This window comes from Chenopodium quinoa, unplaced genomic scaffold, assembly GCF_001683475.1.
Source record: "Chenopodium quinoa cultivar QQ74 unplaced genomic scaffold, ASM168347v1, whole genome shotgun sequence".
Classification (NCBI taxonomy): Eukaryota; Viridiplantae; Streptophyta; class Magnoliopsida; order Caryophyllales; family Amaranthaceae; genus Chenopodium; species Chenopodium quinoa.
Genome location: NW_018743575.1, coordinates 407,683 through 427,278, shown reverse-complemented (window position 1 = coordinate 427,278; position 19,596 = coordinate 407,683). Strand labels below are relative to the sequence as shown.

At 37.6% G+C, this 19,596-nt stretch overlaps 1 protein-coding gene and 1 long non-coding RNA gene across 5 annotated transcripts; both read left to right on the top strand.

Moving 5' to 3' along the window:
- The first annotated feature begins 1,160 nt into the window (after nucleotides 1-1,160).
- LOC110682634 (zinc finger MYM-type protein 1-like) lies at nucleotides 1,161-3,641 on the top strand. Its single transcript, XM_021858970.1, has one exon. It carries the CDS (start codon nucleotides 1,161-1,163, stop codon nucleotides 3,639-3,641), a length of 2,481 nt encoding a protein of 826 aa, XP_021714662.1.
- An 11,604-nt stretch (nucleotides 3,642-15,245) lies between these two features.
- Nucleotides 15,246-19,445, top strand: LOC110682663. Of its 4 annotated transcripts, none has more exons than XR_002503430.1 (4): nucleotides 15,246-16,443; nucleotides 17,146-17,310; nucleotides 17,387-17,782; nucleotides 17,867-19,445. It is a non-coding gene; the product is annotated as an uncharacterized LOC110682663 (long non-coding RNA). The 4 variants fall into 4 exon arrangements; XR_002503429.1 differs by having other exon boundaries at nucleotides 15,246-17,069; XR_002503428.1 differs by having other exon boundaries at nucleotides 15,246-17,310.
- Nucleotides 19,446-19,596: the final 151 nt, after the last annotated feature.

The following is a 19,596-nucleotide window of genomic DNA, read 5'->3' as shown; positions in this document are numbered from 1 at the left end:
AGAATTTTTCATAGAATTAGGGGCCATACTAGGATCACAATATTAAATTTTATTATTCTTATTTAAATTTACGTATGTTGCTCTTATTTATGATACAGGTTCTCTAATAAATAAACCAACATAGTAAATTAGGTCCCTAAAAGCAATATTGAGATATGTTTTTCCCAAACAGACACCTATAAAGCCTTTGATCATAAGTAATCATGGGCGGAGCTAGAAGGGGACATGTGGGGACACTTGTCCCCCCATTTTCAAAAAAAAAAAATTTAAAAAAAAAAAAAAAATTTTAAAAAAATAAAATAAAATAAAAAAATGCAATTACAGATTTACATGCTCTGTTGCGTTGCGACATTTGCCAGCCAGCCAAACCCTAAGTTTTTCAATTTTCAATTTCTCTCTCTTCGATTCGCCCTCGCCTGTCGCCTAGCCGGCTCGCCGTGACGCCGTCCACCGTTCGCCGGCAGTTCGCAGCAGTGACGAGGTTCAACAGCCGCCCTTGAGCCTTCGTCCTTCGTGACTTCGTGTCTTCGTGACTTCGTCTGTTCGTCAATCGCCTAGCCGGCTCGCCGTGACGCCGTCCACCGTTCGCCGGCAGTTCGCAGCAGTGACGAGGTTCAACAGCCGCCCTTCAGCCCTTGAGCCTTCGTCCTTCGTGAATCGTGACTTCGTGTCTTCGTGACAGCGTGACTTCGACACTTCGTCTGTTCGTCATATGCATTTCAATGGAGGTATGAATCAATGAATGTATGATTAATTGAATAATTGATTACTTGTTTTGTTGTTTAAATGTTTAATTGTTTAAATTTACAGTAAATCTGAAATTCTGAATTTCATATTTTTATTACTTGTTTAAATGTTTAATTGTTTATATTTTTATTGTGAATTTGTCATTTGTGGCCTTGTGGGTATTGATTATTGAATAATTTGAATTGATAAATGATTATTGATTATTGATTTATATTTGTTTGATTGTTTCCCCTGTTAGAGTTTTTGGTTGTTTTTGTGAAATGTGAATTTAAATTTATTAATTATTGTAAATTATTGAAATGTGTAGTTGAATTAGAAATTTAAAATCTTAGCCTCTTAGGTTTTGTTATTATGTAATGATGTGGATTGTGGTCTTGTGGAAATTGATATATAATTTTCGATTTAATTAGGAAATGTCAAACGATTCACCAAATTCAAACAAATCAAAGGCAACTAAACAACCCGATCTTCGACAATTCTTGTTTAAAAGAACGAAACTCAATGAAAATGAGTCCAATGAAAATGAGTCCAATAACTCACCTTCATTTAGCTCCCCTCAAAGTCAAGAAAATAGTATGGAAATGGGTGGTTCAAGTAATAGTAATGTACCATTAGAGGAAGATTTGGTGTATGATGTTGAACTTCTTCCTCATGATCCGGGAAAAAGAATAAACATTATGGATTACCCCGCAAATGAACGAAATGCTGTTAGGAGGGGTTATATTCTTAAAAAACCTTGCCAACCAAAAACTCATGTCTTCCCTACAAGACAAGTGTCTGGTTTGCGTCGCTTTAGTGTTCATTGGTTCAACAAATGGGATTGGCTTGAATATAGTATTGAAAAAGATGCTGCATTTTGTTTTGTATGTTACTTGTTCAAGAATGAAGTTGGTATTAAACCGGGGGGTGATGCATTTGTTGATGGAGGGTTTAGGGCATGGAATAAACCGGAAAGATTTGAGAAGCATGTTGGTGGAATTAAAAGTGCTCATAATCTTGCTTATGAGAAATATGTGAATTTAAGAGATGAAAAAAAGAAATCAATCTTGAATGTGATTGACAATGCAAGTGATGTGATTAAAAGTGAATATTTTATCCGCTTGAAAGCATCTTTATCTTGTTTAAGATTTCTTTTGGGGCAAGGTTTGGCATTTCGTGGACATGATGAAAGTGGGGAGTCATATAATAGGGGTAATTTCCTTGAGCTTTTGAAATGGTTAGGAGAAAAGGTTGAGGAAGTAAGGATACATACTCTTGAAAATGCACCTAAAAATTGTCAAATGACTTCCCCTCCTATTCAAAAGGACATTATTAACTGTTGTGCCAAAGAAACAACTAGGTGCATAATAGAAGAAGTTGGTGATGATTACTTTGCTATATTGGCCGATGAGTCAAGTGATGTGTCCCAAAAAGAACAACTAGCTCTTGTTTTGCGTTTTGTTGATAGAGATAGTGGAAAGGTAATGGAGCGATTTTTAGGCATTGTTCATGTTGCTAATACTACCGCTTTAACTCTTAAAGATGCAATCATGTCTTTACTTGTTGAACATTCATTGAGCCCATCTATGATAAGAGGGCAAGGGTATGATGGAGCTAGCAACATGAAGGGTGAAATAAATGGCCTTAAGACTTTGATTATGAATGATACTCCAAGTGCCTACTATATACATTGTTTTGCTCATCAACTTCAACTAACATTAGTTGCCGTTGCTAAAAAGAATGATAGTTGTGGTTGGCTTTTCGAGATACTTGGAAATTTGTTGAATGTGGTTGGAGTTTCTTGCAAGAGAAGAGAAATGATTCGTCAAGATCAAGCTCAAGAAGTTGCTCGAGCCTTGGATGTTGGGGATATTGTGAGTGGATCGGGTTTAAATCAAGAACTTGGTTTGAGTAGGCCCGGGGATACTCGTTGGAGTTCTCATTACAAGTCACTTTTAAATGCCATCCTCTTATTTCCTACAATTATTAAGGTGCTTGTACAAATTGGGAAGCATGGTGCATCGGAAGATAAGTTCAAAGCTCAAATTGTTTTAGGACAATTAGAGTCATTTGACTTTATTTTTGTTGCTCACTTGATGTTGACTATTTTTGGATACACTAATGATTTGTGTGTTGCTTTGCAAAGAAAGGAGCAAGATATTGTAAATGCCATGGAACTTGTCACTTATACAAAAACGGTGTTGCAAAAAATGAGGGAGCGAGGATGGGATACTCTCTTAAACAAGGTAACTTCATTTTGCACTAAACATGGTGTTGTTATTCCCACTATGGATTCTCTTTATGTTCCTCATGGAAGATCAAGACGTTTTGTTGAAGAAGCAACAAATGAACATCATTTTCGGGTTGGAATTTTCTTAAGACTAATTGATTTGCATCTTCAAGAACTTGATGAACGATTTAATGAGAGGAATATGGAGTTACTATTATGTATGGCTTGTTTAAGTCCTAAAGATAACTTCTCATCCTTTGATAAAGATAAGGTACTTAAACTTGCCTCTTTTTATCCCGAAGAATTTTCAAGCTTTGATTTGATGGCTCTTGAATATCAACTTGATGTATTCATGGAGAATATGCTAAATGATGAAAGATTTCAAGGTTTAAATGACCTTAATTCTCTTTCTATGATGCTTGTTAAAACCAATAAGCATAAGACTTTTCCTCTTATTCATTTGCTTATCAAGTTGATGTTGATTCTTCCCGTTGCCACGGCAAGTGTTGAAAGAGTGTTTTCTGCAATGACATGTGTCAAAAACAAGTTGCGAAATAGCATGGGTGATCAACTTATGAATGATTGTTTGGTCACTTTTATTGAGAAGGATGTCTTCTTACGAGTTTCCGACGAAAAGATTATTGATCGATTTCAAAGTATGAAGACTCGAAGAATGAACTTGTAATTTTAATGTAATGTTTATGTAATTTTTTTCATCATTTTGAATTGTATGACTAAGTATATATTTGTATTTTGAAATTTTAATATTAAGTATTAACCAATTTGTGTGTGAGTTTTTTTTTTGTTTTTATTTTTTGTTAAGCTTTTCGTAAGTTAAGCATTTTGTCCCCCCAAGTTGAAAATCCTGGCTCCGCCACTGTAAGTAATAGGTTCCGCCAAAGCGGGGTGTTACATATAATCTCGGGAAAATAGGGTAATATTTATGAAATTTACATGGCACTGTTTGGTTTTGCTCAACAAGATTATCAAAAGACAAAGTTTTGGGTCTTGAAACATAGAGATGGAAACAAAAGTTGTTATCTACCGACCAAGAATTATATGAGATATAATTAATAAAGGTTGTTTACTTACCAATAAAACATTAGATTTTATACATAAGGCCAAAGTCCGCTAAAATTTATTGTATTAAAGGATCTTGGTATTCACATTAATTATACGTGACAATTTTAAAATGTGATAAGTAGCTTTGAATTGTTCAAATATTGTATGCTGCTATGATAAACATATAATTAAACTTTGCTATATTTATTGTAGATATCATGTCTAGTAACAACAACAACAACAGTCCTAACTTACGTTCATACCTTGAGAAGGATAAACTGAACAACACTAACTTCCTTGATCGATTAGGAAAGGAACCTAAGAATTGTTCTTAGGGCCGAAGGAAGAGAGGATGTCCTTGACACCTCTATCCCAGTTTCGACAGCCACAGCATCAAATGCTGAAAAAGCCACTCAAAAGGTTGTTAAAGATAAATCAGTGTTTGTCACATGTCTCATGCTAGCTTCCATGGAACCAAACCTTCAAAAGAAGTTTGATGGTATGGATGCTCATAGCATTATCCAACAACTGAAAAAGATGTTTCAGAAGCAAGCAAGGATAGAGAGATACGAGACTCATAAAGAATTGCTCCGATATGTGCAAAAGGTTGATGAACTAGTGGGAGAACATGTTTTCAAAATGATGGAATTGTTCCAGAAAATTTCTAAACTGGGAATGACCTATACCACTGAAATGGCCACTGACATAATCATGATGTCATTGCATGATGGATTTCAGCAATTCAGGAAAAACTTTAACATGCACAATAAAGTGCAAACCTTAGAAGAACTACACGGAATGCTTGTCACTGCTGAGATGGACATTCCAAAACCAAAGAAAGAAGTTCTTATGGTACAAAAGGGTAAGGGGTTCAAGAGAAAAGGGAAGGGCAAAAAGATTGTCAAAGGAAAGCGCAAGCAAGTTGCTCAGACTAAGACATCCAATAAGCCCAAGGGCGATCCAAAAGCGGATGCCAAGTGTTTCTATTGTGATGGAATAGGCCATTGGAAGAGAAACTGCCCAAAGTATTTAGAAGATAAGAAGACAGGCTCTTCAGGTATCTATGTTATAGAAGTTAATTTAACAACTTCTACTTCTTGGGTATTTGATACCGGTTGTGGTACTCACATTGTTTCGGATGTGCAGGGCCTAAAAAGAAGTAGAAAGCTGGCTAAAGGAGAGGTAGAACTGCGTGTTGGAAATGGAGCAAGAGTTGCTGCTTTGGCAGTTGGAACATATAGTCTACCTTTACCTTCTGGATTAGTTTTAGAATAAGTAATTGTTATTTTGTTCCTTCTATTACTAAAACATCATTTCAGTTTCTGTGTTAGACATTGAAGGTTTTACTTTTGAAATAAAGAACAATAAGTTGTTTGGTTTATTTTAAAGAGATGTTTTATGCCAGTGCTAAATTAATAAATGGTTTGTATGTATTAGATTTTGACAAACAAATCTATAACGTAGACTGCAAGAAAAACAAATCAAGTGATTCGAACCCTACTTATTTATGGCATTGTCGTTTAGGACACATCAACCTAAAACGTATTCAGAAATTGCAAAAAGATGGCATTCTGACATCGTTTGAGTATGAATCATACGATATATATGAAGGGTGTTTGATGGGTAAAATTACTAAGTCACCTTTTACAGGAAAAGGTGAAAGAGCAAGTGATCTTTTGGGACTCATACATACAGATGTCTGTGGACCAATGAGCACTATGGCCAGGGGAGGGTTTAGTTACTTTATAACTTTTACTGATGATTTAAGTAGATATAGATATATTTACTTAATAAAGCATAAGTCTGAATCATTTGAAAAGTTCAAGCAATTTCAGAATGAAGTGCAGAATCAACTTGGAAAAACAATAAAAGCACTACGATCAGATCGTGGTGGAGAATATTTAAGCCAAGAATTTGATGATCATCTAAAGGGTTGTGGAATACTTTCCCAACTAACTCCACCAGGAACACCTCAATTAAATGGGTGTATCCGAAAGGAGGAATCGCACCTTACTTGATATGGTTCGATCAATGATGAGTCTTGCAGATCTTCCAATATCCTTTTGGGGACATGCCTTCGAAACCGCTGTTTTTACACTAAACAGGTCTCCGTCAAAGGCAGTAGAAAAGACACCATATGAGTTATGGACAGGAAGAGTTCCAAAATTATCTTTTCTACGAATTTGGGGTTGTGAAGCTTATGTAAAACGTTTACTCTCAGATAAGCTGTCTCCCAAATCTGACAAATGTTTCTTCATAGGTTATCCTAAAGAAACAAAGGGCTACTACTTTTACAACCAAAATGCGAACAAAGTGTTTGTTGCTCGAGATGGTGTCTTTTTAGAAAAGGATTTTATTTCCAAAAAGACAAGTGGGAGTAGTATCTATCTCGATCGAAGAAATTTGAGAGGAGCAACAAATGGATGTGGATAAAACCACGTCAGAGATGCAATCACAAGGCTATTTCTTACCGATTAGGCCATTAGTAAATGAGGAAGAGCTAGTGCTTGAAACGCACGATCCTCTCCTCACTACTAACAATGTGATGGAGGAATTGCATTCAACGTAAGAACCTCCTATCGTCCCACTCGAATCAAATTCGTGCGAAAATTCTCAAATAGTTGAGAAGAACATTTCTCCTGTAGCTCAGCCCGTACGTAGATCTAGTAGACCAACAAGACCACCCAAGAGGTTTGTTTAACTTCTGTTAACGGAAAACTCTGAAATTATGATTTTGGACCAGGAAGAACCTACTAGTTATAAACAAGCCTTGACGAGTCCAAACTCCGAAAAATGGCTTGGAGCCATGAAATCCGAAATGGATACCATGTCAGAGAACCAAGTATGGAATTTGGTTGATTTGCCAAATGGGATAACACCTATTGGATGCAAATGGGTTTTCAAATTGAAAACTGATAAGGATGGAAATGTAACTGTTTTCAAAGCTCGACTGGTCGCTAAAGGTTTCAAGCAAATCTATGGTATTGACTATGATGAAACTTTTTCACCGGTAGCGATGCTTAAATCCGTTCGGATACTTTTAGCGATTGCTGCATTTTATGACTATGAAATTTGGCAGATGGATGTGAAAACCACCTTCTTGAATGGTTTCTTGGAGAAGGATGTGTACATGACACAACCAGAAGGTTTTGTAGATCCAGAAAATCCTACAAAGATATGCAAGCTTAAGAAGTCTATTTATGGGCTAAAGCAAGCATCTAGGAGTTGGAATCTTCGATTTGATAAGGCAATCAAAAAGTTTGATTTTCTCAGAAGCGAAGAAGAATCTTGTGTTCACAAGAAAGAAAGTGGGAACAACATAGTCTTCTTGGTATTGTATGTGGATGACATACTTCTCATAGGAAATAACATATCAATGCTTGAATCTGTCAAGGAGTGGTTGAAAAGTTGTTTCTCTATGAAAGACCTAGGAGAGGCCGAATACATTTTGGGTATCAAAATCCATAGAGATAGGTCTCGAAGGTTGATTGGACTAAGTCAAGAAACTTATATAGATAAGGTTCTTACAAAGTTCAATATGGAAAACTCTAAAAGAGTATTCATTCCCATGCAACATGGCATATCGCTAAACAAGACTCAGTGTCCAAAGACATCTGATGAGACTAAGCGAATGAAAAATGTTCCTTATGCATTTGCTATAGGATCAATTATGTATGCTATGATTTGTACAAGGTCAGATATCTCATATGCCTTGAACGTTTGTAGCAGATTCCAATCAAATCCGAGCGATGCGCATTGGAGTGCAGCTAAGAACATCCTTAAGTACTTAAGAAGGACTAAGGATAGTTTCCTAGTGTATGGAGGTGAGAGTGACTTAGTTGTTAAAGGTTACACAGATGCAAGTTTCCAAATCAACAAAGATGACTACCGATCACAATCTGATTTCATTTTTTGTCTAAATGGAGGTGCAGTCAGTTGGAAAAGTTCAAAGCAGAGCACTGTAGCAGATTCTACAACAGAAGCTGAATATTTGGCAGCAGTTGAAGCGGCCAAAGAAGCCGTTTGGATTAAGAAATTCCCCATTGAGTTGGGAGTTGTGCCTACCATTGTGAATGGAATTGATTTGTACTGTGATAATAATGGTGCAATTGCTCAGGCAAAAGAACCAAGATCACATCACAAATCTAAGCATGTGGAAAGGAAATTCCATTTAATCCGAGAAATTGTTGCTAGGAAAGATGTCAGAGTTTGCAAAGTTTATACGAATGAGAATGTCGCTGATCCATTGACTAAACCCCTACCACAGCCAAAGCATGAAAGTCACTTGATTTTCATAATTGTAAAGACATTGAATCATGTAATATTTATGTTTACAATAAATTATTCTTGTTTAATTGTGGTTTAGAATTAAATAAAATGTTCAAAGTAATTGTAATTTTATAGGTTGTCAAATGCGTGATTTGACAAATGAAACCCTATTAGGAGAACATAAATTATAAATTACTAGTGTTCCTAGTCTGAGACATTAATGAACATAAATGGCTCAATCAAAAGACTATTATGTGGATCGATTGATAGCTCAGTTTCATGAGATATAGGGACATAGAGATGTTTAGTCGACTACATAGATATGCATTGTGATGTGTATAGAACAGACCAAAATTGAAATAAGATTTCAAACTTATATTTAGTGGATTCCTCAGACATGAGAACAACATTCTTCCATGAGATAATTAGTATATCCTTGATGATGTCAAACGCCGTGCCGTAAAAGGAGGTAATAAAAGCAACAATCAGGAATGCTAAAAGTTTAGTGGGAGTATTGGTTGGACAAGAATGGATAAGTCCTCCTATTTTATATGGGATTGGTGTCTTGGCCTCTTGAAGAGTTAGAAACTGAAAATGCATGGCCGTGCTCAAGTGGATTAAAGGTTTAATCACTTGTTTCTACAGTTCTTAACTCAAATTTCAAGAAATAATTTGAATTTTAATATGGATGACATAAGATGTTGTCATATTATCAGATTGGACATTAAGAGACTTAAGAGAATTCAAGATTGCTCCACTTGTTCTCGGACAAGTGGGAGATTGAAGGAGTGTCCTCGATCAAGTACAACAATTACTAAATATAATATAGGATTAATTAAGGAGATTATTATAATCGGTTATTTTAGGTAATCATAATGTTTTGCTAGAAACCAACTATGATTTGTGAACTAATGCGATTAGTTTACTACTAATAATAATTCGGTCCTATGAGGTCACAGATATGAGTGTATGATTGAATTAAGATGCATGAAAAGGCATTAAAGCCCAAGAGATGCGATTATGTGAAAAGTTGCAATAGTTTATTATAAATATGACTAAGTGACATAAATGAAATAACACATCTTTCATTAATCACAAAAACTTCTCTTACACATAACCACCAGTAAAAGCAATAAGGAATTGTTCCTTATTCCGTACTAGCATACGTGGAGATTCTATCATTGCTCGTGGACCAATATTAGAGGAACAACAATTGACGTTCTAAAGATCTCTAATTGAAGAAAGAAGTGCCCTCTTGCATTGTGGAAATCACGCGTCGAGGGTAAGATATTCTAATCTTATAATTCATATTATTATATGCATGAGGTCCTGTTTTAGGTGCTAAGAAATTGTTTCTTGAAATTCCGATAAGTGCATCTGTTTCGGGGTTTTTTGTTGGATTGTTGGGTTGTTCGTCCCTTTGCAAATGAGGATGGTTCCTCTATTATAGAGAAGGAGTTCAATCCCTTTCTAGGGTTTGGTGACACGTGTCAGTAGAGGGTTGGTTCCCTTTGGGCCTCTCTAAGGGTGACACGTGTCAGCAGGCTATTGGGACACATGTTGCGTTAACAGTGGTCCGATTGTTAGGGGTTTTTTACCCTCAAACAGCATCTATAATCCTACATCTTCTTGGTCCAACTTTCTTATGGTTGAAAGCTCCAAAGATTAGGACAGTGAACACTTAAGATGTATTTTGCTTTGCGTATTACCTGCTTAACTATACAGGTGACTATTTTGTTTTGCGTATTACTTAACTATATAGGTGACTCTATTACATCATATTAAAAGTAGTTCTCATCTTTTTTGCTGCTTGTCAAAAACTAGTCCTTCACAAAATTATAAACAAATATCAAACCATGGGTTTTCGATGGTTTACTACATTCATGTTAGTCTTCTGTTTTTCAATACTCGTTTTCAATTTCTTCGTGCTTGCTAATTCTAACCTGCCTTCCTTGCAGCAATCGAAACCACTATGCCATGATCAAGAGAAGATTGCGTTGCTTAAATTTAAGCAAAGCTTTCTTCTTGATTGCTCTGCATCACCTTCCACCACAGTTGAATCATGGCAAAATGAATCAGATTATAATGTGTCAAATAATGCAACTGAAAGTAGGGACTGTTGTAGGTGGGATGGTGTCAAGTGTGACAAGGAGACGGGTCATGTGATTGGCCTCGACCTTAGTAGCAGCTGCCTTTACGGGACCTTCCCTCACAACAGCACCCTCTTTAGCCTTAATCATCTCCGAGTGCTCAATCTTTCATATAACAACTTCAAATATTCTCAAATCCCTTCTGACATTGGTCGTCTATACAAGCTCACACATCTCGATCTCTCATTTTCAGCTTTCAGTGGTCAAATTCCATCCGAAATTTCAACACTGTCCAATCTCTCTGTTCTTGATCTATCCGGTAGTGGAGATCCTTCAGGTGTCAATCAAAATTTTAATTTGAAACTTAGTGATTTGAGTCTAGAGAAGTTGGTTTATGAATTATCTTATCTAACCGTACTTAGCCTATCACAGGTTGATTTATCATCTACCGTGCCCCTACTCTTAAGCAACCGAACTTCTTTAAAAGCTATCTCCCTCAATGACTGCAATCTATTTGGTGATTTCCCACCAAGTATATTCCAACTACCAAATTTACAATTTGTTTCAGTGTACATGAATCTCGACTTAAGAGGTTATCTCCCTGAATTTCATTCGAGTAGCCGTCTTAATTATTTATCTGTTGCTGAAACAAAATTTTCAGGAGAGTTGCCAGCTTCTCTTGGAAATCTTGGTTCTTTGACTACTATTCTGGATCTCGAAGAATGCAAATTTTCTGGACAAATTCCATCTTCAATAGGTAACTTGACAAACTTCACTAATATGAATCTCGAAAGCAATAATTTTAGTGGTCCTCTCCCTAACTCTATCATGAACCAAACTCGCCTTTATTCTCTGGGTCTTTCAAACATGATGAATATTGACTCTGAAGTATTGAAATCTTGGTTGCCTAAAATAAACTCACTCGGTTCCTTAGGCCTTGGCCTTGTGAAGATTTAGGCAACGATATCCTGCCAGCATTGTCAAACCTTACTAGGCTCCAAGTCTTAGATCTTAGTCAAAACAAATTAACAGGCCAACTGCCAAAATGGTTAATAAATATGACTCAATTAATAGGCTTAGAGCTATCTGGTAATCAGTTGCAAGGTCCAATCCCACCCTGGTTTTCGATAACTTATTAACCTTATCTCATTAAAATTGTCTTTGAGTGGCTCGGTTTCCATGTTTGATACATGTTTGGATCTCCCACAATTGCGTCAATTACATATGTCTGTTGTTAGCTTAACATTCCCACCAAGTCTAAGCACCAATTCATCTCTTTTGAAGTTACATGTTTTGGTTCTTGAATCACGTAACTTGACTAAGTTCCCTGAATTCTTGCGTTATCAAGACAAGCTACAAATACTATCCCTCGCAGAGAACAGCATCACTGGAGCTCTTCCACAATGGTTTGTGAACGTAACTAGAAATAGTCTCTTTTTATTAGACATTTCTAACAATCTTCTAACAAAATTTGAACATCCTCAAGTTTTTTCTGCCATGGAATAACTTGAAAAGCTTAAGTCTCAATAATAACAAACTGCAAGGGACACTTCCGCCCCCCCCCCCTCCCCCCCCACCCCACACCCGAGTTCCATGCAAGTTTATAAAGTGTCAAATAATCGAATCAATGGAGTTATCCCTACACAAATTTGCCATGTGCCTTCTTTGATCTATCTTGATGTATCCAAAAACAATCTTACAGGCCAGATTCCAAGGTGCATTGGTCATCAACTTAGTGGTTCTTTGCAAGTTCTGAATGTAAAAGGCAATAAATTTAGTGGCGTCATTCCTCAAACGTTCTCAAGATCATGTAAACTTAACATGATTAATTTAAGCCAAAATCAATTTAAGGGCAAGCTTCCAAAGTCAACTGTATGTTTCTCGAGGTACTTGATGTCGGAAGTAATCATATTAACGACACTTTTCCATCATGGTTAGGAAGTCTTCCCAACTTACAAGTTCTGGTCCTAAGGCATAACAACTTCCATGGGAGGATTTCAAGCCCATTTGCCCAATTATGATTTCCATAATTTGCGTATAATTGATCTATCTAATAATTTTCACATCGGTGATTTACCATCAAGATATGTTCAGAGTTGGCTTGCAATGGAAACTTCAACAGAATCCATGTCTAGTGCATACAACTCTAATTTTAGAATAGGTGTTGTTTTACCCGAAGGCATCAATATTGTTGAAGAGAAATACGATTATAGTATCACCATAACAAATAAGGGGAGCGAAACACAATATACAAGGATATTGACTGTATTGCGAGTAGTTGATTTTTCGAGCAACAAGTTCACTGGTACAATCCCTAAAATCATTGGGAATCTTAAAGGACTTCAAGCGCTTAATTTGTCCAACAACAATCTTGTTGGTGGAATCCCATCTTCTTTGGCCAACATCACAGACCTTGAGTCCTTAGACCTTTCTCAAAACATGCTTTCAGGAGTGATTCCTCAAGAGTTGTCAAGGCTAACCTTTCTTGGGGTATTTAATGTTTCTCACAATCATCTTGTTGGACCAATTCCTAGTGGAGAACAATTCAATACTTTTGACAACAACTCATATACTGGAAACTTGGCATTATGCAGGGCTCCATTGTCTGAGAAATGTGAGAAAGACTCCACGCCATCATTACCACCACAACAGTTAACAAATGATGAGGCGATTGAAGAGGATACTGAGCTGATTGATTGGATCATCAGATCATTAGGGTGTATAAGTGGGATGATAATAGGTTATGTCATTGGCAAAATCTACGTAGTTGATCGTCATCATAATTGGTTTATGGAGACTTTAGGGTGCATAAGAGGGAGATCAAAGACGAGTGAAGAGATCACCACCACTAAGGCTCAGGAGAAACTAAAGAATCTGCACTTGTAACACTGTTATCTCTCACACAGTGTTATCTTATTAATGTATCTCAAATATTTTAGGAAAGTTTGCCAGAAATCACCTTATATTGTTTGGTAGTTTACCAATGCCAAACTTGTTGCTGTCTCACAGTGATGCTGTTGCTTCTGCATTTTTTTTCCTATCGGTAGTTTGGTACCATTTCAAAATCACCCCTGTTTGGCCCTTTGTGCATTGAACTCGTGGAGTGTATTTATCACTAGCAGGAATAAAATTCTTAAACCAAGAAACTTGGAAGTGGGATAAATTTCTGTTGAAACGTGGATTTTCTGGGGATATTTGCGCGTTGGAGACAATGCCTGCAGGCAAACGTTAAGCAAGATTGTTAGATTAGACACTCTTCATCTAAAAAACAGAAGTTAGCTAGAACTTAAAGTAGAAGATAGCCAAATCGATGGGGGTGGGGGTATGGGGGAGCTACTTATGCTAATGTTGTACATCATGGAGTTGAAAAGAACAGCAACAGTGTAGAAACCAGGTTAATGATAACTACAACAACAATAGAACCCATCCGGAAACGATATCCAAGACGATGTTGCAATGAGAAAAGGGGCTTGAATATTTAAAATTACATTTCTAAGGCCGCGATAAGATATAGACTGTATCTTATTCACTAGGTTACTGCCAGTACAGTAAAAATCACTGAAATCTGGTCATTATCATTCTCCATGAAGCTGTCTTCCCCTTCAATCAACATTTCCCTACATAGAATGACCAATATTCTGCATTAATATCTCTTTTTTCATCTAACGAGGTATAAATACCCATCAATCCCATAACAGTATGACAGTGATGCAGTTCTGAATTTTGACACTATATAATGGTCATGATATCATGTTACTCTCCCATATCTTTTGCTACTACACCACAAATTCATAGATTGTGTTACAATATGTCATCAAATCTATAGTTTGTTGAAAAGGGATGAATCATTACCTAGGCTTCTTTGGAGACTATTTTAATGTTAAATGGCCAATCAACAGTGACAATGCAGAAGACTAACCTACTGACAAAGTTCAGCAGCAATCTTACGCAATATGCAGTGTTTTCAGTTTCACTAGTTCATTGAAAATTGGTTAACTCAATTAACCTGCAAGAAAGAAGGGATATCTACCATTTCAAGAGAATATATTACTAGGACAGCAGAAGTATTCTCTAATTAAGTAGCAAGCCAGGAGTAATTTCATATATCTCAGAGGAATAAAATCATATTGGAAGATGCTCTTGAATAATGTAAGTATAATAAAAGTGACAGGACAATGGCAGTATAATGTACAGCTTCCCTAACTCTGGCATCCAAATCTATTGTTGCCACGAATCAGTAGAAAAGTTCTCCATCAATCATGGAAAGGTAAAGGCTACAATTAAACTAGGAGTAAGCTCCTGAAAAAAATTAAAAATGATAAGCAACAATGTTGTTTGGTTACGAGCGGTGCTAATCCTCTGACAACATTAAATCTCATTGAGTAAGGATCTAGAAGACGGTCAGTGCATATGATTGTTACCACTCGAGGTATATACTGCAAGCAGAATATTGGATGAAGCACTTGTCATATAGACTCAAGAACATTAAAATAAGTCTAGCAAGGAGCAGATGACTTACTTCAAAGCGTGGGAAATGGATATCGACTCAAAGCTTTTGAAATAGGTTCAGCAGCAAGCATGCTGGCTGACTTGAACTACTCTTGCACATCTCTACTCAGTAGTTATCCTTATTTAGGCCCTGTTCACTTCACCTTAAAAAAATAATATTCAGTAAAAATAATTTCAGTTCAGTAAAAATAATTTCAGTTCAGCAAAAATAAGTTCAGTTCAATATAAATAAGTTCAGTTCAGTAAAAATAATTTCAGTTCAGTAAAAATCAGTAACTTTTAAAGAAGAAATATAACAGAAAATCAATAAAAATAATTTCAGTTCAGCAAAAATAAGGTGAAGTGAACAGAGCCTTAAGGGTTAGTTTCATAATATGCTAAAATATGGATCAACAAGTCTCACTTGCCTTTTCCATCAATAGCTAGCGCCTGAAGTGGTTTTAATCAGCAACATTATTGTATGCACATTTGAACTTTTTCAAGATTGACCAGAGGGATCGAGTAAGGGATGCTTGAAGGTTATAAACGCCTCAGGTGTCCAAGACATATCTACTCTGTCTTGAGAAAACCTTTTTCACTCTTTAAAGTCCGGCTTGTTGTATGTGGGTAGTGGACCTTTAATCTAGGAGGTGCGCATTGTTTATGCTAAATTTCGTCAAGTGGGATTGAATAACAAAATCTTGGTTACGAATTAACTAGATAAAACTTTAAACGAAAGCAATAGGAAAATAAAAAAACGACACGAGGAATTGGTGACGTGGAAAACCCAAGGAAGGTAAAAACCGCGGGTAGAATGAGGATCTACCAAACTTTCACTCTGTAAAATATCGAACGAAAAGAGGATTACAGGATATGATCAATGTATTGTAATAGCTAGGTTATCCTGTGTCCATTGTCGTTGGTATCCTCCCTTTATATAGATGATTTTTTGGGTTGAAAGTAGCCGTTGCAAGGTGATAGGATGAACTCCTCATTTTCCGGCAACTACCACTTGATTCATGGTGTTGAGCTTATCCCCATAATGGGTTGATTCTGCTGGAGGGTAGACTTAGTTTTGGCGCTTATCACTTCCTAGAGAATAGGGAGGTTGTTATCCCTGCTCCGTCCGTCGAGTCTTGTACTGTAATCATTGATTCTTACTCTTCGTCGCTGACCCCTGTTGACTAGCATTGACTTTGACTCACTAAAATTTACCCATAACAATTTGCCCCTAACTGCTTAATATGGGCAGCTATGTACATGTTCAGCAATTACAACTATAAAAACAAGAAAACATAAATCAAAAATTTAAAATTGATGGACTTAAAAAACTGATTACTTAAGGGCATAAGTGTCCTTCCACCTGGTGCACTAACTCGAGAAGTTGCTTCAACTTCCCACTTCTCTAATTTAACCGTCATTTCAAGCCTTTATTACTGCGCGCTGCACATTTTCCTGCTTCACCAAATTTACTGCACTCTTTCTCTCTCTTCTTTCTCTTTCTTTTCAGCAATTACAACTAAAGCGGCGAGTGGCAGTGATTCTTCGATTCAAGCTTTCAACAACTTCAATTGATAGGTAATTACTTCGATTTTCTGTTTAGTTAGTTATTTTGGGCGAATGTCGAGTAGTATTCCTAAAGTTAGATCTAGGTTTTCACTTCGCATTGTTGAAAAGAGAGGAACGGTTGTTTCACAGAGGAAAGCGATGACTAGGGCGGAATCGCTGATGGCGCTTGACATGATGGAGGGCTTTATAATGATGGTAGGGTTTCTTGAGACTGCCTTTGCCCACGTTCCGGGCAAAGGCAAGAAAGTAGAGAATTGCCCCAAGGGTTTCGTCGTATTCTTCAAGTACCCGTTCTTGGAGACAGGGGCTAAATTTCCATTTAAGCCCTTAACTAAATCTTTTTTCGAGGTGCTGGGGTTGAGCCCTAGGCAATTGATGCCGTCTGGCTCGAGGATTTTGTCGGTGTTGGAGGAGGTTACCAAAAATTGGGATGATCCTTTTACTTTGGAGGATTTAACTGAGGCGTATGAGATAAGGATGAGGAAGGATGGTTTTGTAAGTTTGCATAAGAAGGGGGAACAGTTGGTTTTGAATACCGACTGTAATGACAGGGGTTAGGTTAGTTGGTTTGTTTCGTCAAAAAGATATCACTGGTTCCGGAGGAAATTGGTTGACGGAGGGATGGCCAACGAAGGGTAAGTATCTTTTTCTCGTATTTGATTTCTTGGACTAAGGTTTTCTAAATGTTTGATCTTGGTTCTGACTATGCAGGCCTGAATTTCGACTTTCTCGAGCCGACGGAGGCGTCAGCGTTGCAGGTAAAGCGGATTCTTGAGGTGAAACACATGGAAAGAACTTTCGAAAGGACGAGGTACATTCTTGGTGAATTGTCGGGCTAAAAGCAAAAAGGATTACCAAGTACCTCGATGTCTACTCGTAAGTTGTTCGCTACTTTGTTCATTTTCGATCTGTCAATGTCGTTGTACGTTGTTTATGTGTTTGTTTTCGTTAGAATCTGCAGCACAAGGTAGTCGTCTAGGACGAAGCCTATCTCAGGCGGAGCAAAATGCACGGATGAGGAGGAAACGGGAGTTGCCACCTCAAGAGGCGTCGCCATTGTCGGTGGTAGACAGGACGGAGCAGCTGAATGCTTCGTCGCGACAGAAGGTTAGCGATGTAGCCACACTGGTTTATGCGTCGTCGTCCCCTCCTCATAAACAGCAAAAGATGGACGACACTCCAGCACTTCCAGGCGCATTTTCCTGCTGGCTACCTTAGTCTTAGTAAGGATACTCGTCGGTCTTTGTTTCCGCAGTTGAATCAACTGTTGTTCCCCGGTTCTCGAGAAGGGTTGGCTGGGACTTCGATCTTGGATATTGCGTCGGAGGCTGCTTCCGTTCATCTCTACGTAAGTTTCTTTCCTTTGTTTATTTGGTCGGTGATGTGTATTTGGTTTGTAATTTGGGATTTGACGGATTGGCAGTGTTTGCAGAATTCCTTGGCTTTAAGGGAAAGGGTGATCGGGTTGGCTAAGGAGATGAAGAGGTTGGATGATGTTGCTAAAAACAGTGAGGCTAAGAATAGGACTGCGACGAGACAATTTCAAACTGTGAAAAAGAAGTTCGACGAAGCAGTCAAGAAGGTGGACGAACTGGAAAGTCGTCTAGAGGCTCAGGCCAAGAAGATGGACGAGCAGTCAAAGAAGGTGGAGGAGCAAACCCAACAGCTATAGGACCAAGCCAAGCAACTGAAGTAGCAAGCCCAGTAACTGGAAGACAAAGGTGTAATCATACGGGACAGAGGTGAAGCTTTGTCGAAGGTGCAGGATGAGTTGTTGATAGTCGAAAAGGAGCTGGATGACGCTCTAAATAAGGGTGCAGAGTTGGAGATCAAACTTAGGGCTCGATTGATGAAGGAGTACCTGGACGAGAAGGCTTCGGAATGGCGACCTCAGGAGGACATTAATCGCTTTTTGACTAATGGAGGGACTCTTGCTGAGCTAGGGGAAGATGCTGCGGTAGTTTCGACTGCAGATTCGGGACCTCATCCGTCAAACGTTGTTCCTCCATCCATTGACGATGCTAAAGCGCAACCATCAGTTGGTGAAGGCGTTGGAGACAATGCTCATGTCGACGAAATCATAAAGATGTCGTCGAGGAGCTGAACACTGATGACAATGCTGCTGGAGGTGCTGATATTTGAAGGCCATCGCTTGTGATGGTTTCACTTCCTTTTGTTATGTACTTCTGTTTCTGTTTCGTACTTTGACGTTTTTACTTTTTGTTTGGATATTTTCCTGTTGTTGCTTTTGAATTCCCTTGTTTTAGATTTCGTTGCTTTATGTTTCACTTGGTGGCAAGTGGTTCTTTTGAACACTGTCGTGATGTCGTCATAACTTTTGTTATGGTATTTTTCCTTTGTTTCGTCTGTTGTCTTTTTCTTTTGATCTGCGTATAGCAAGCAATGTAAGGTAAAAACTTTTTTTATTTTTTTTTACTTTTTTTTATAGGTTAGGGAAAAACAGTTAAGTTAAAACCAAAGCAAAAAGGATTTTTAGTTGGGTGAAAGGAGTTAAGCGAATATTAAAATACGGAAAAGAGTTATCATTTAGTAAAGTATTTACTGGGTTGTTTGAAATAAATTAGACCATGTAATAAACAAAAGATGTAAAACTTGATAAAAAAAAAACATTTTTTATTTGCTGACTTGTCAATGTACAATGTATTCGTCGAAGACTATGTATACTCGAGTTTAGGCCTTCGCTGTTTGCCAATGCCCCTTGCGTCCCAGCGTCGACGCTGAACACTGAAGACTAAGTTCGTAGTTCAGGTGTCGGGTGTTTGGCGTCACACGTTAAGGTCAGATTTGCCCAGGCTTCATCTTGTTTCAATGTTTTCATTTGAACGGCGGCTTTCCTCATCCTTTTGAAGGATGTCACTGTAGCCGACGTCGATTGCCTTTGTATCGTTTTGTTGTGATTTTGGGTCGTGACCTGAGTTATTTGTTTCGTCGCCGTATGTTTTGTCGATCGATGTTCTGCAAAACCAACATGGTTAGAGTACCATTGGCCGTTGGCCGATGCTTAAGTCAGAATACGTAGTAAAAATAAGTAGTCAAATGTAAATAAATCAAATGTAAGATCGGGGATGTTACCTTATCGTCGACGAATACTCTTTTGACACTTTAGAAGTAGTAATTTCTGAGATGAGTTGCGTTCCAACT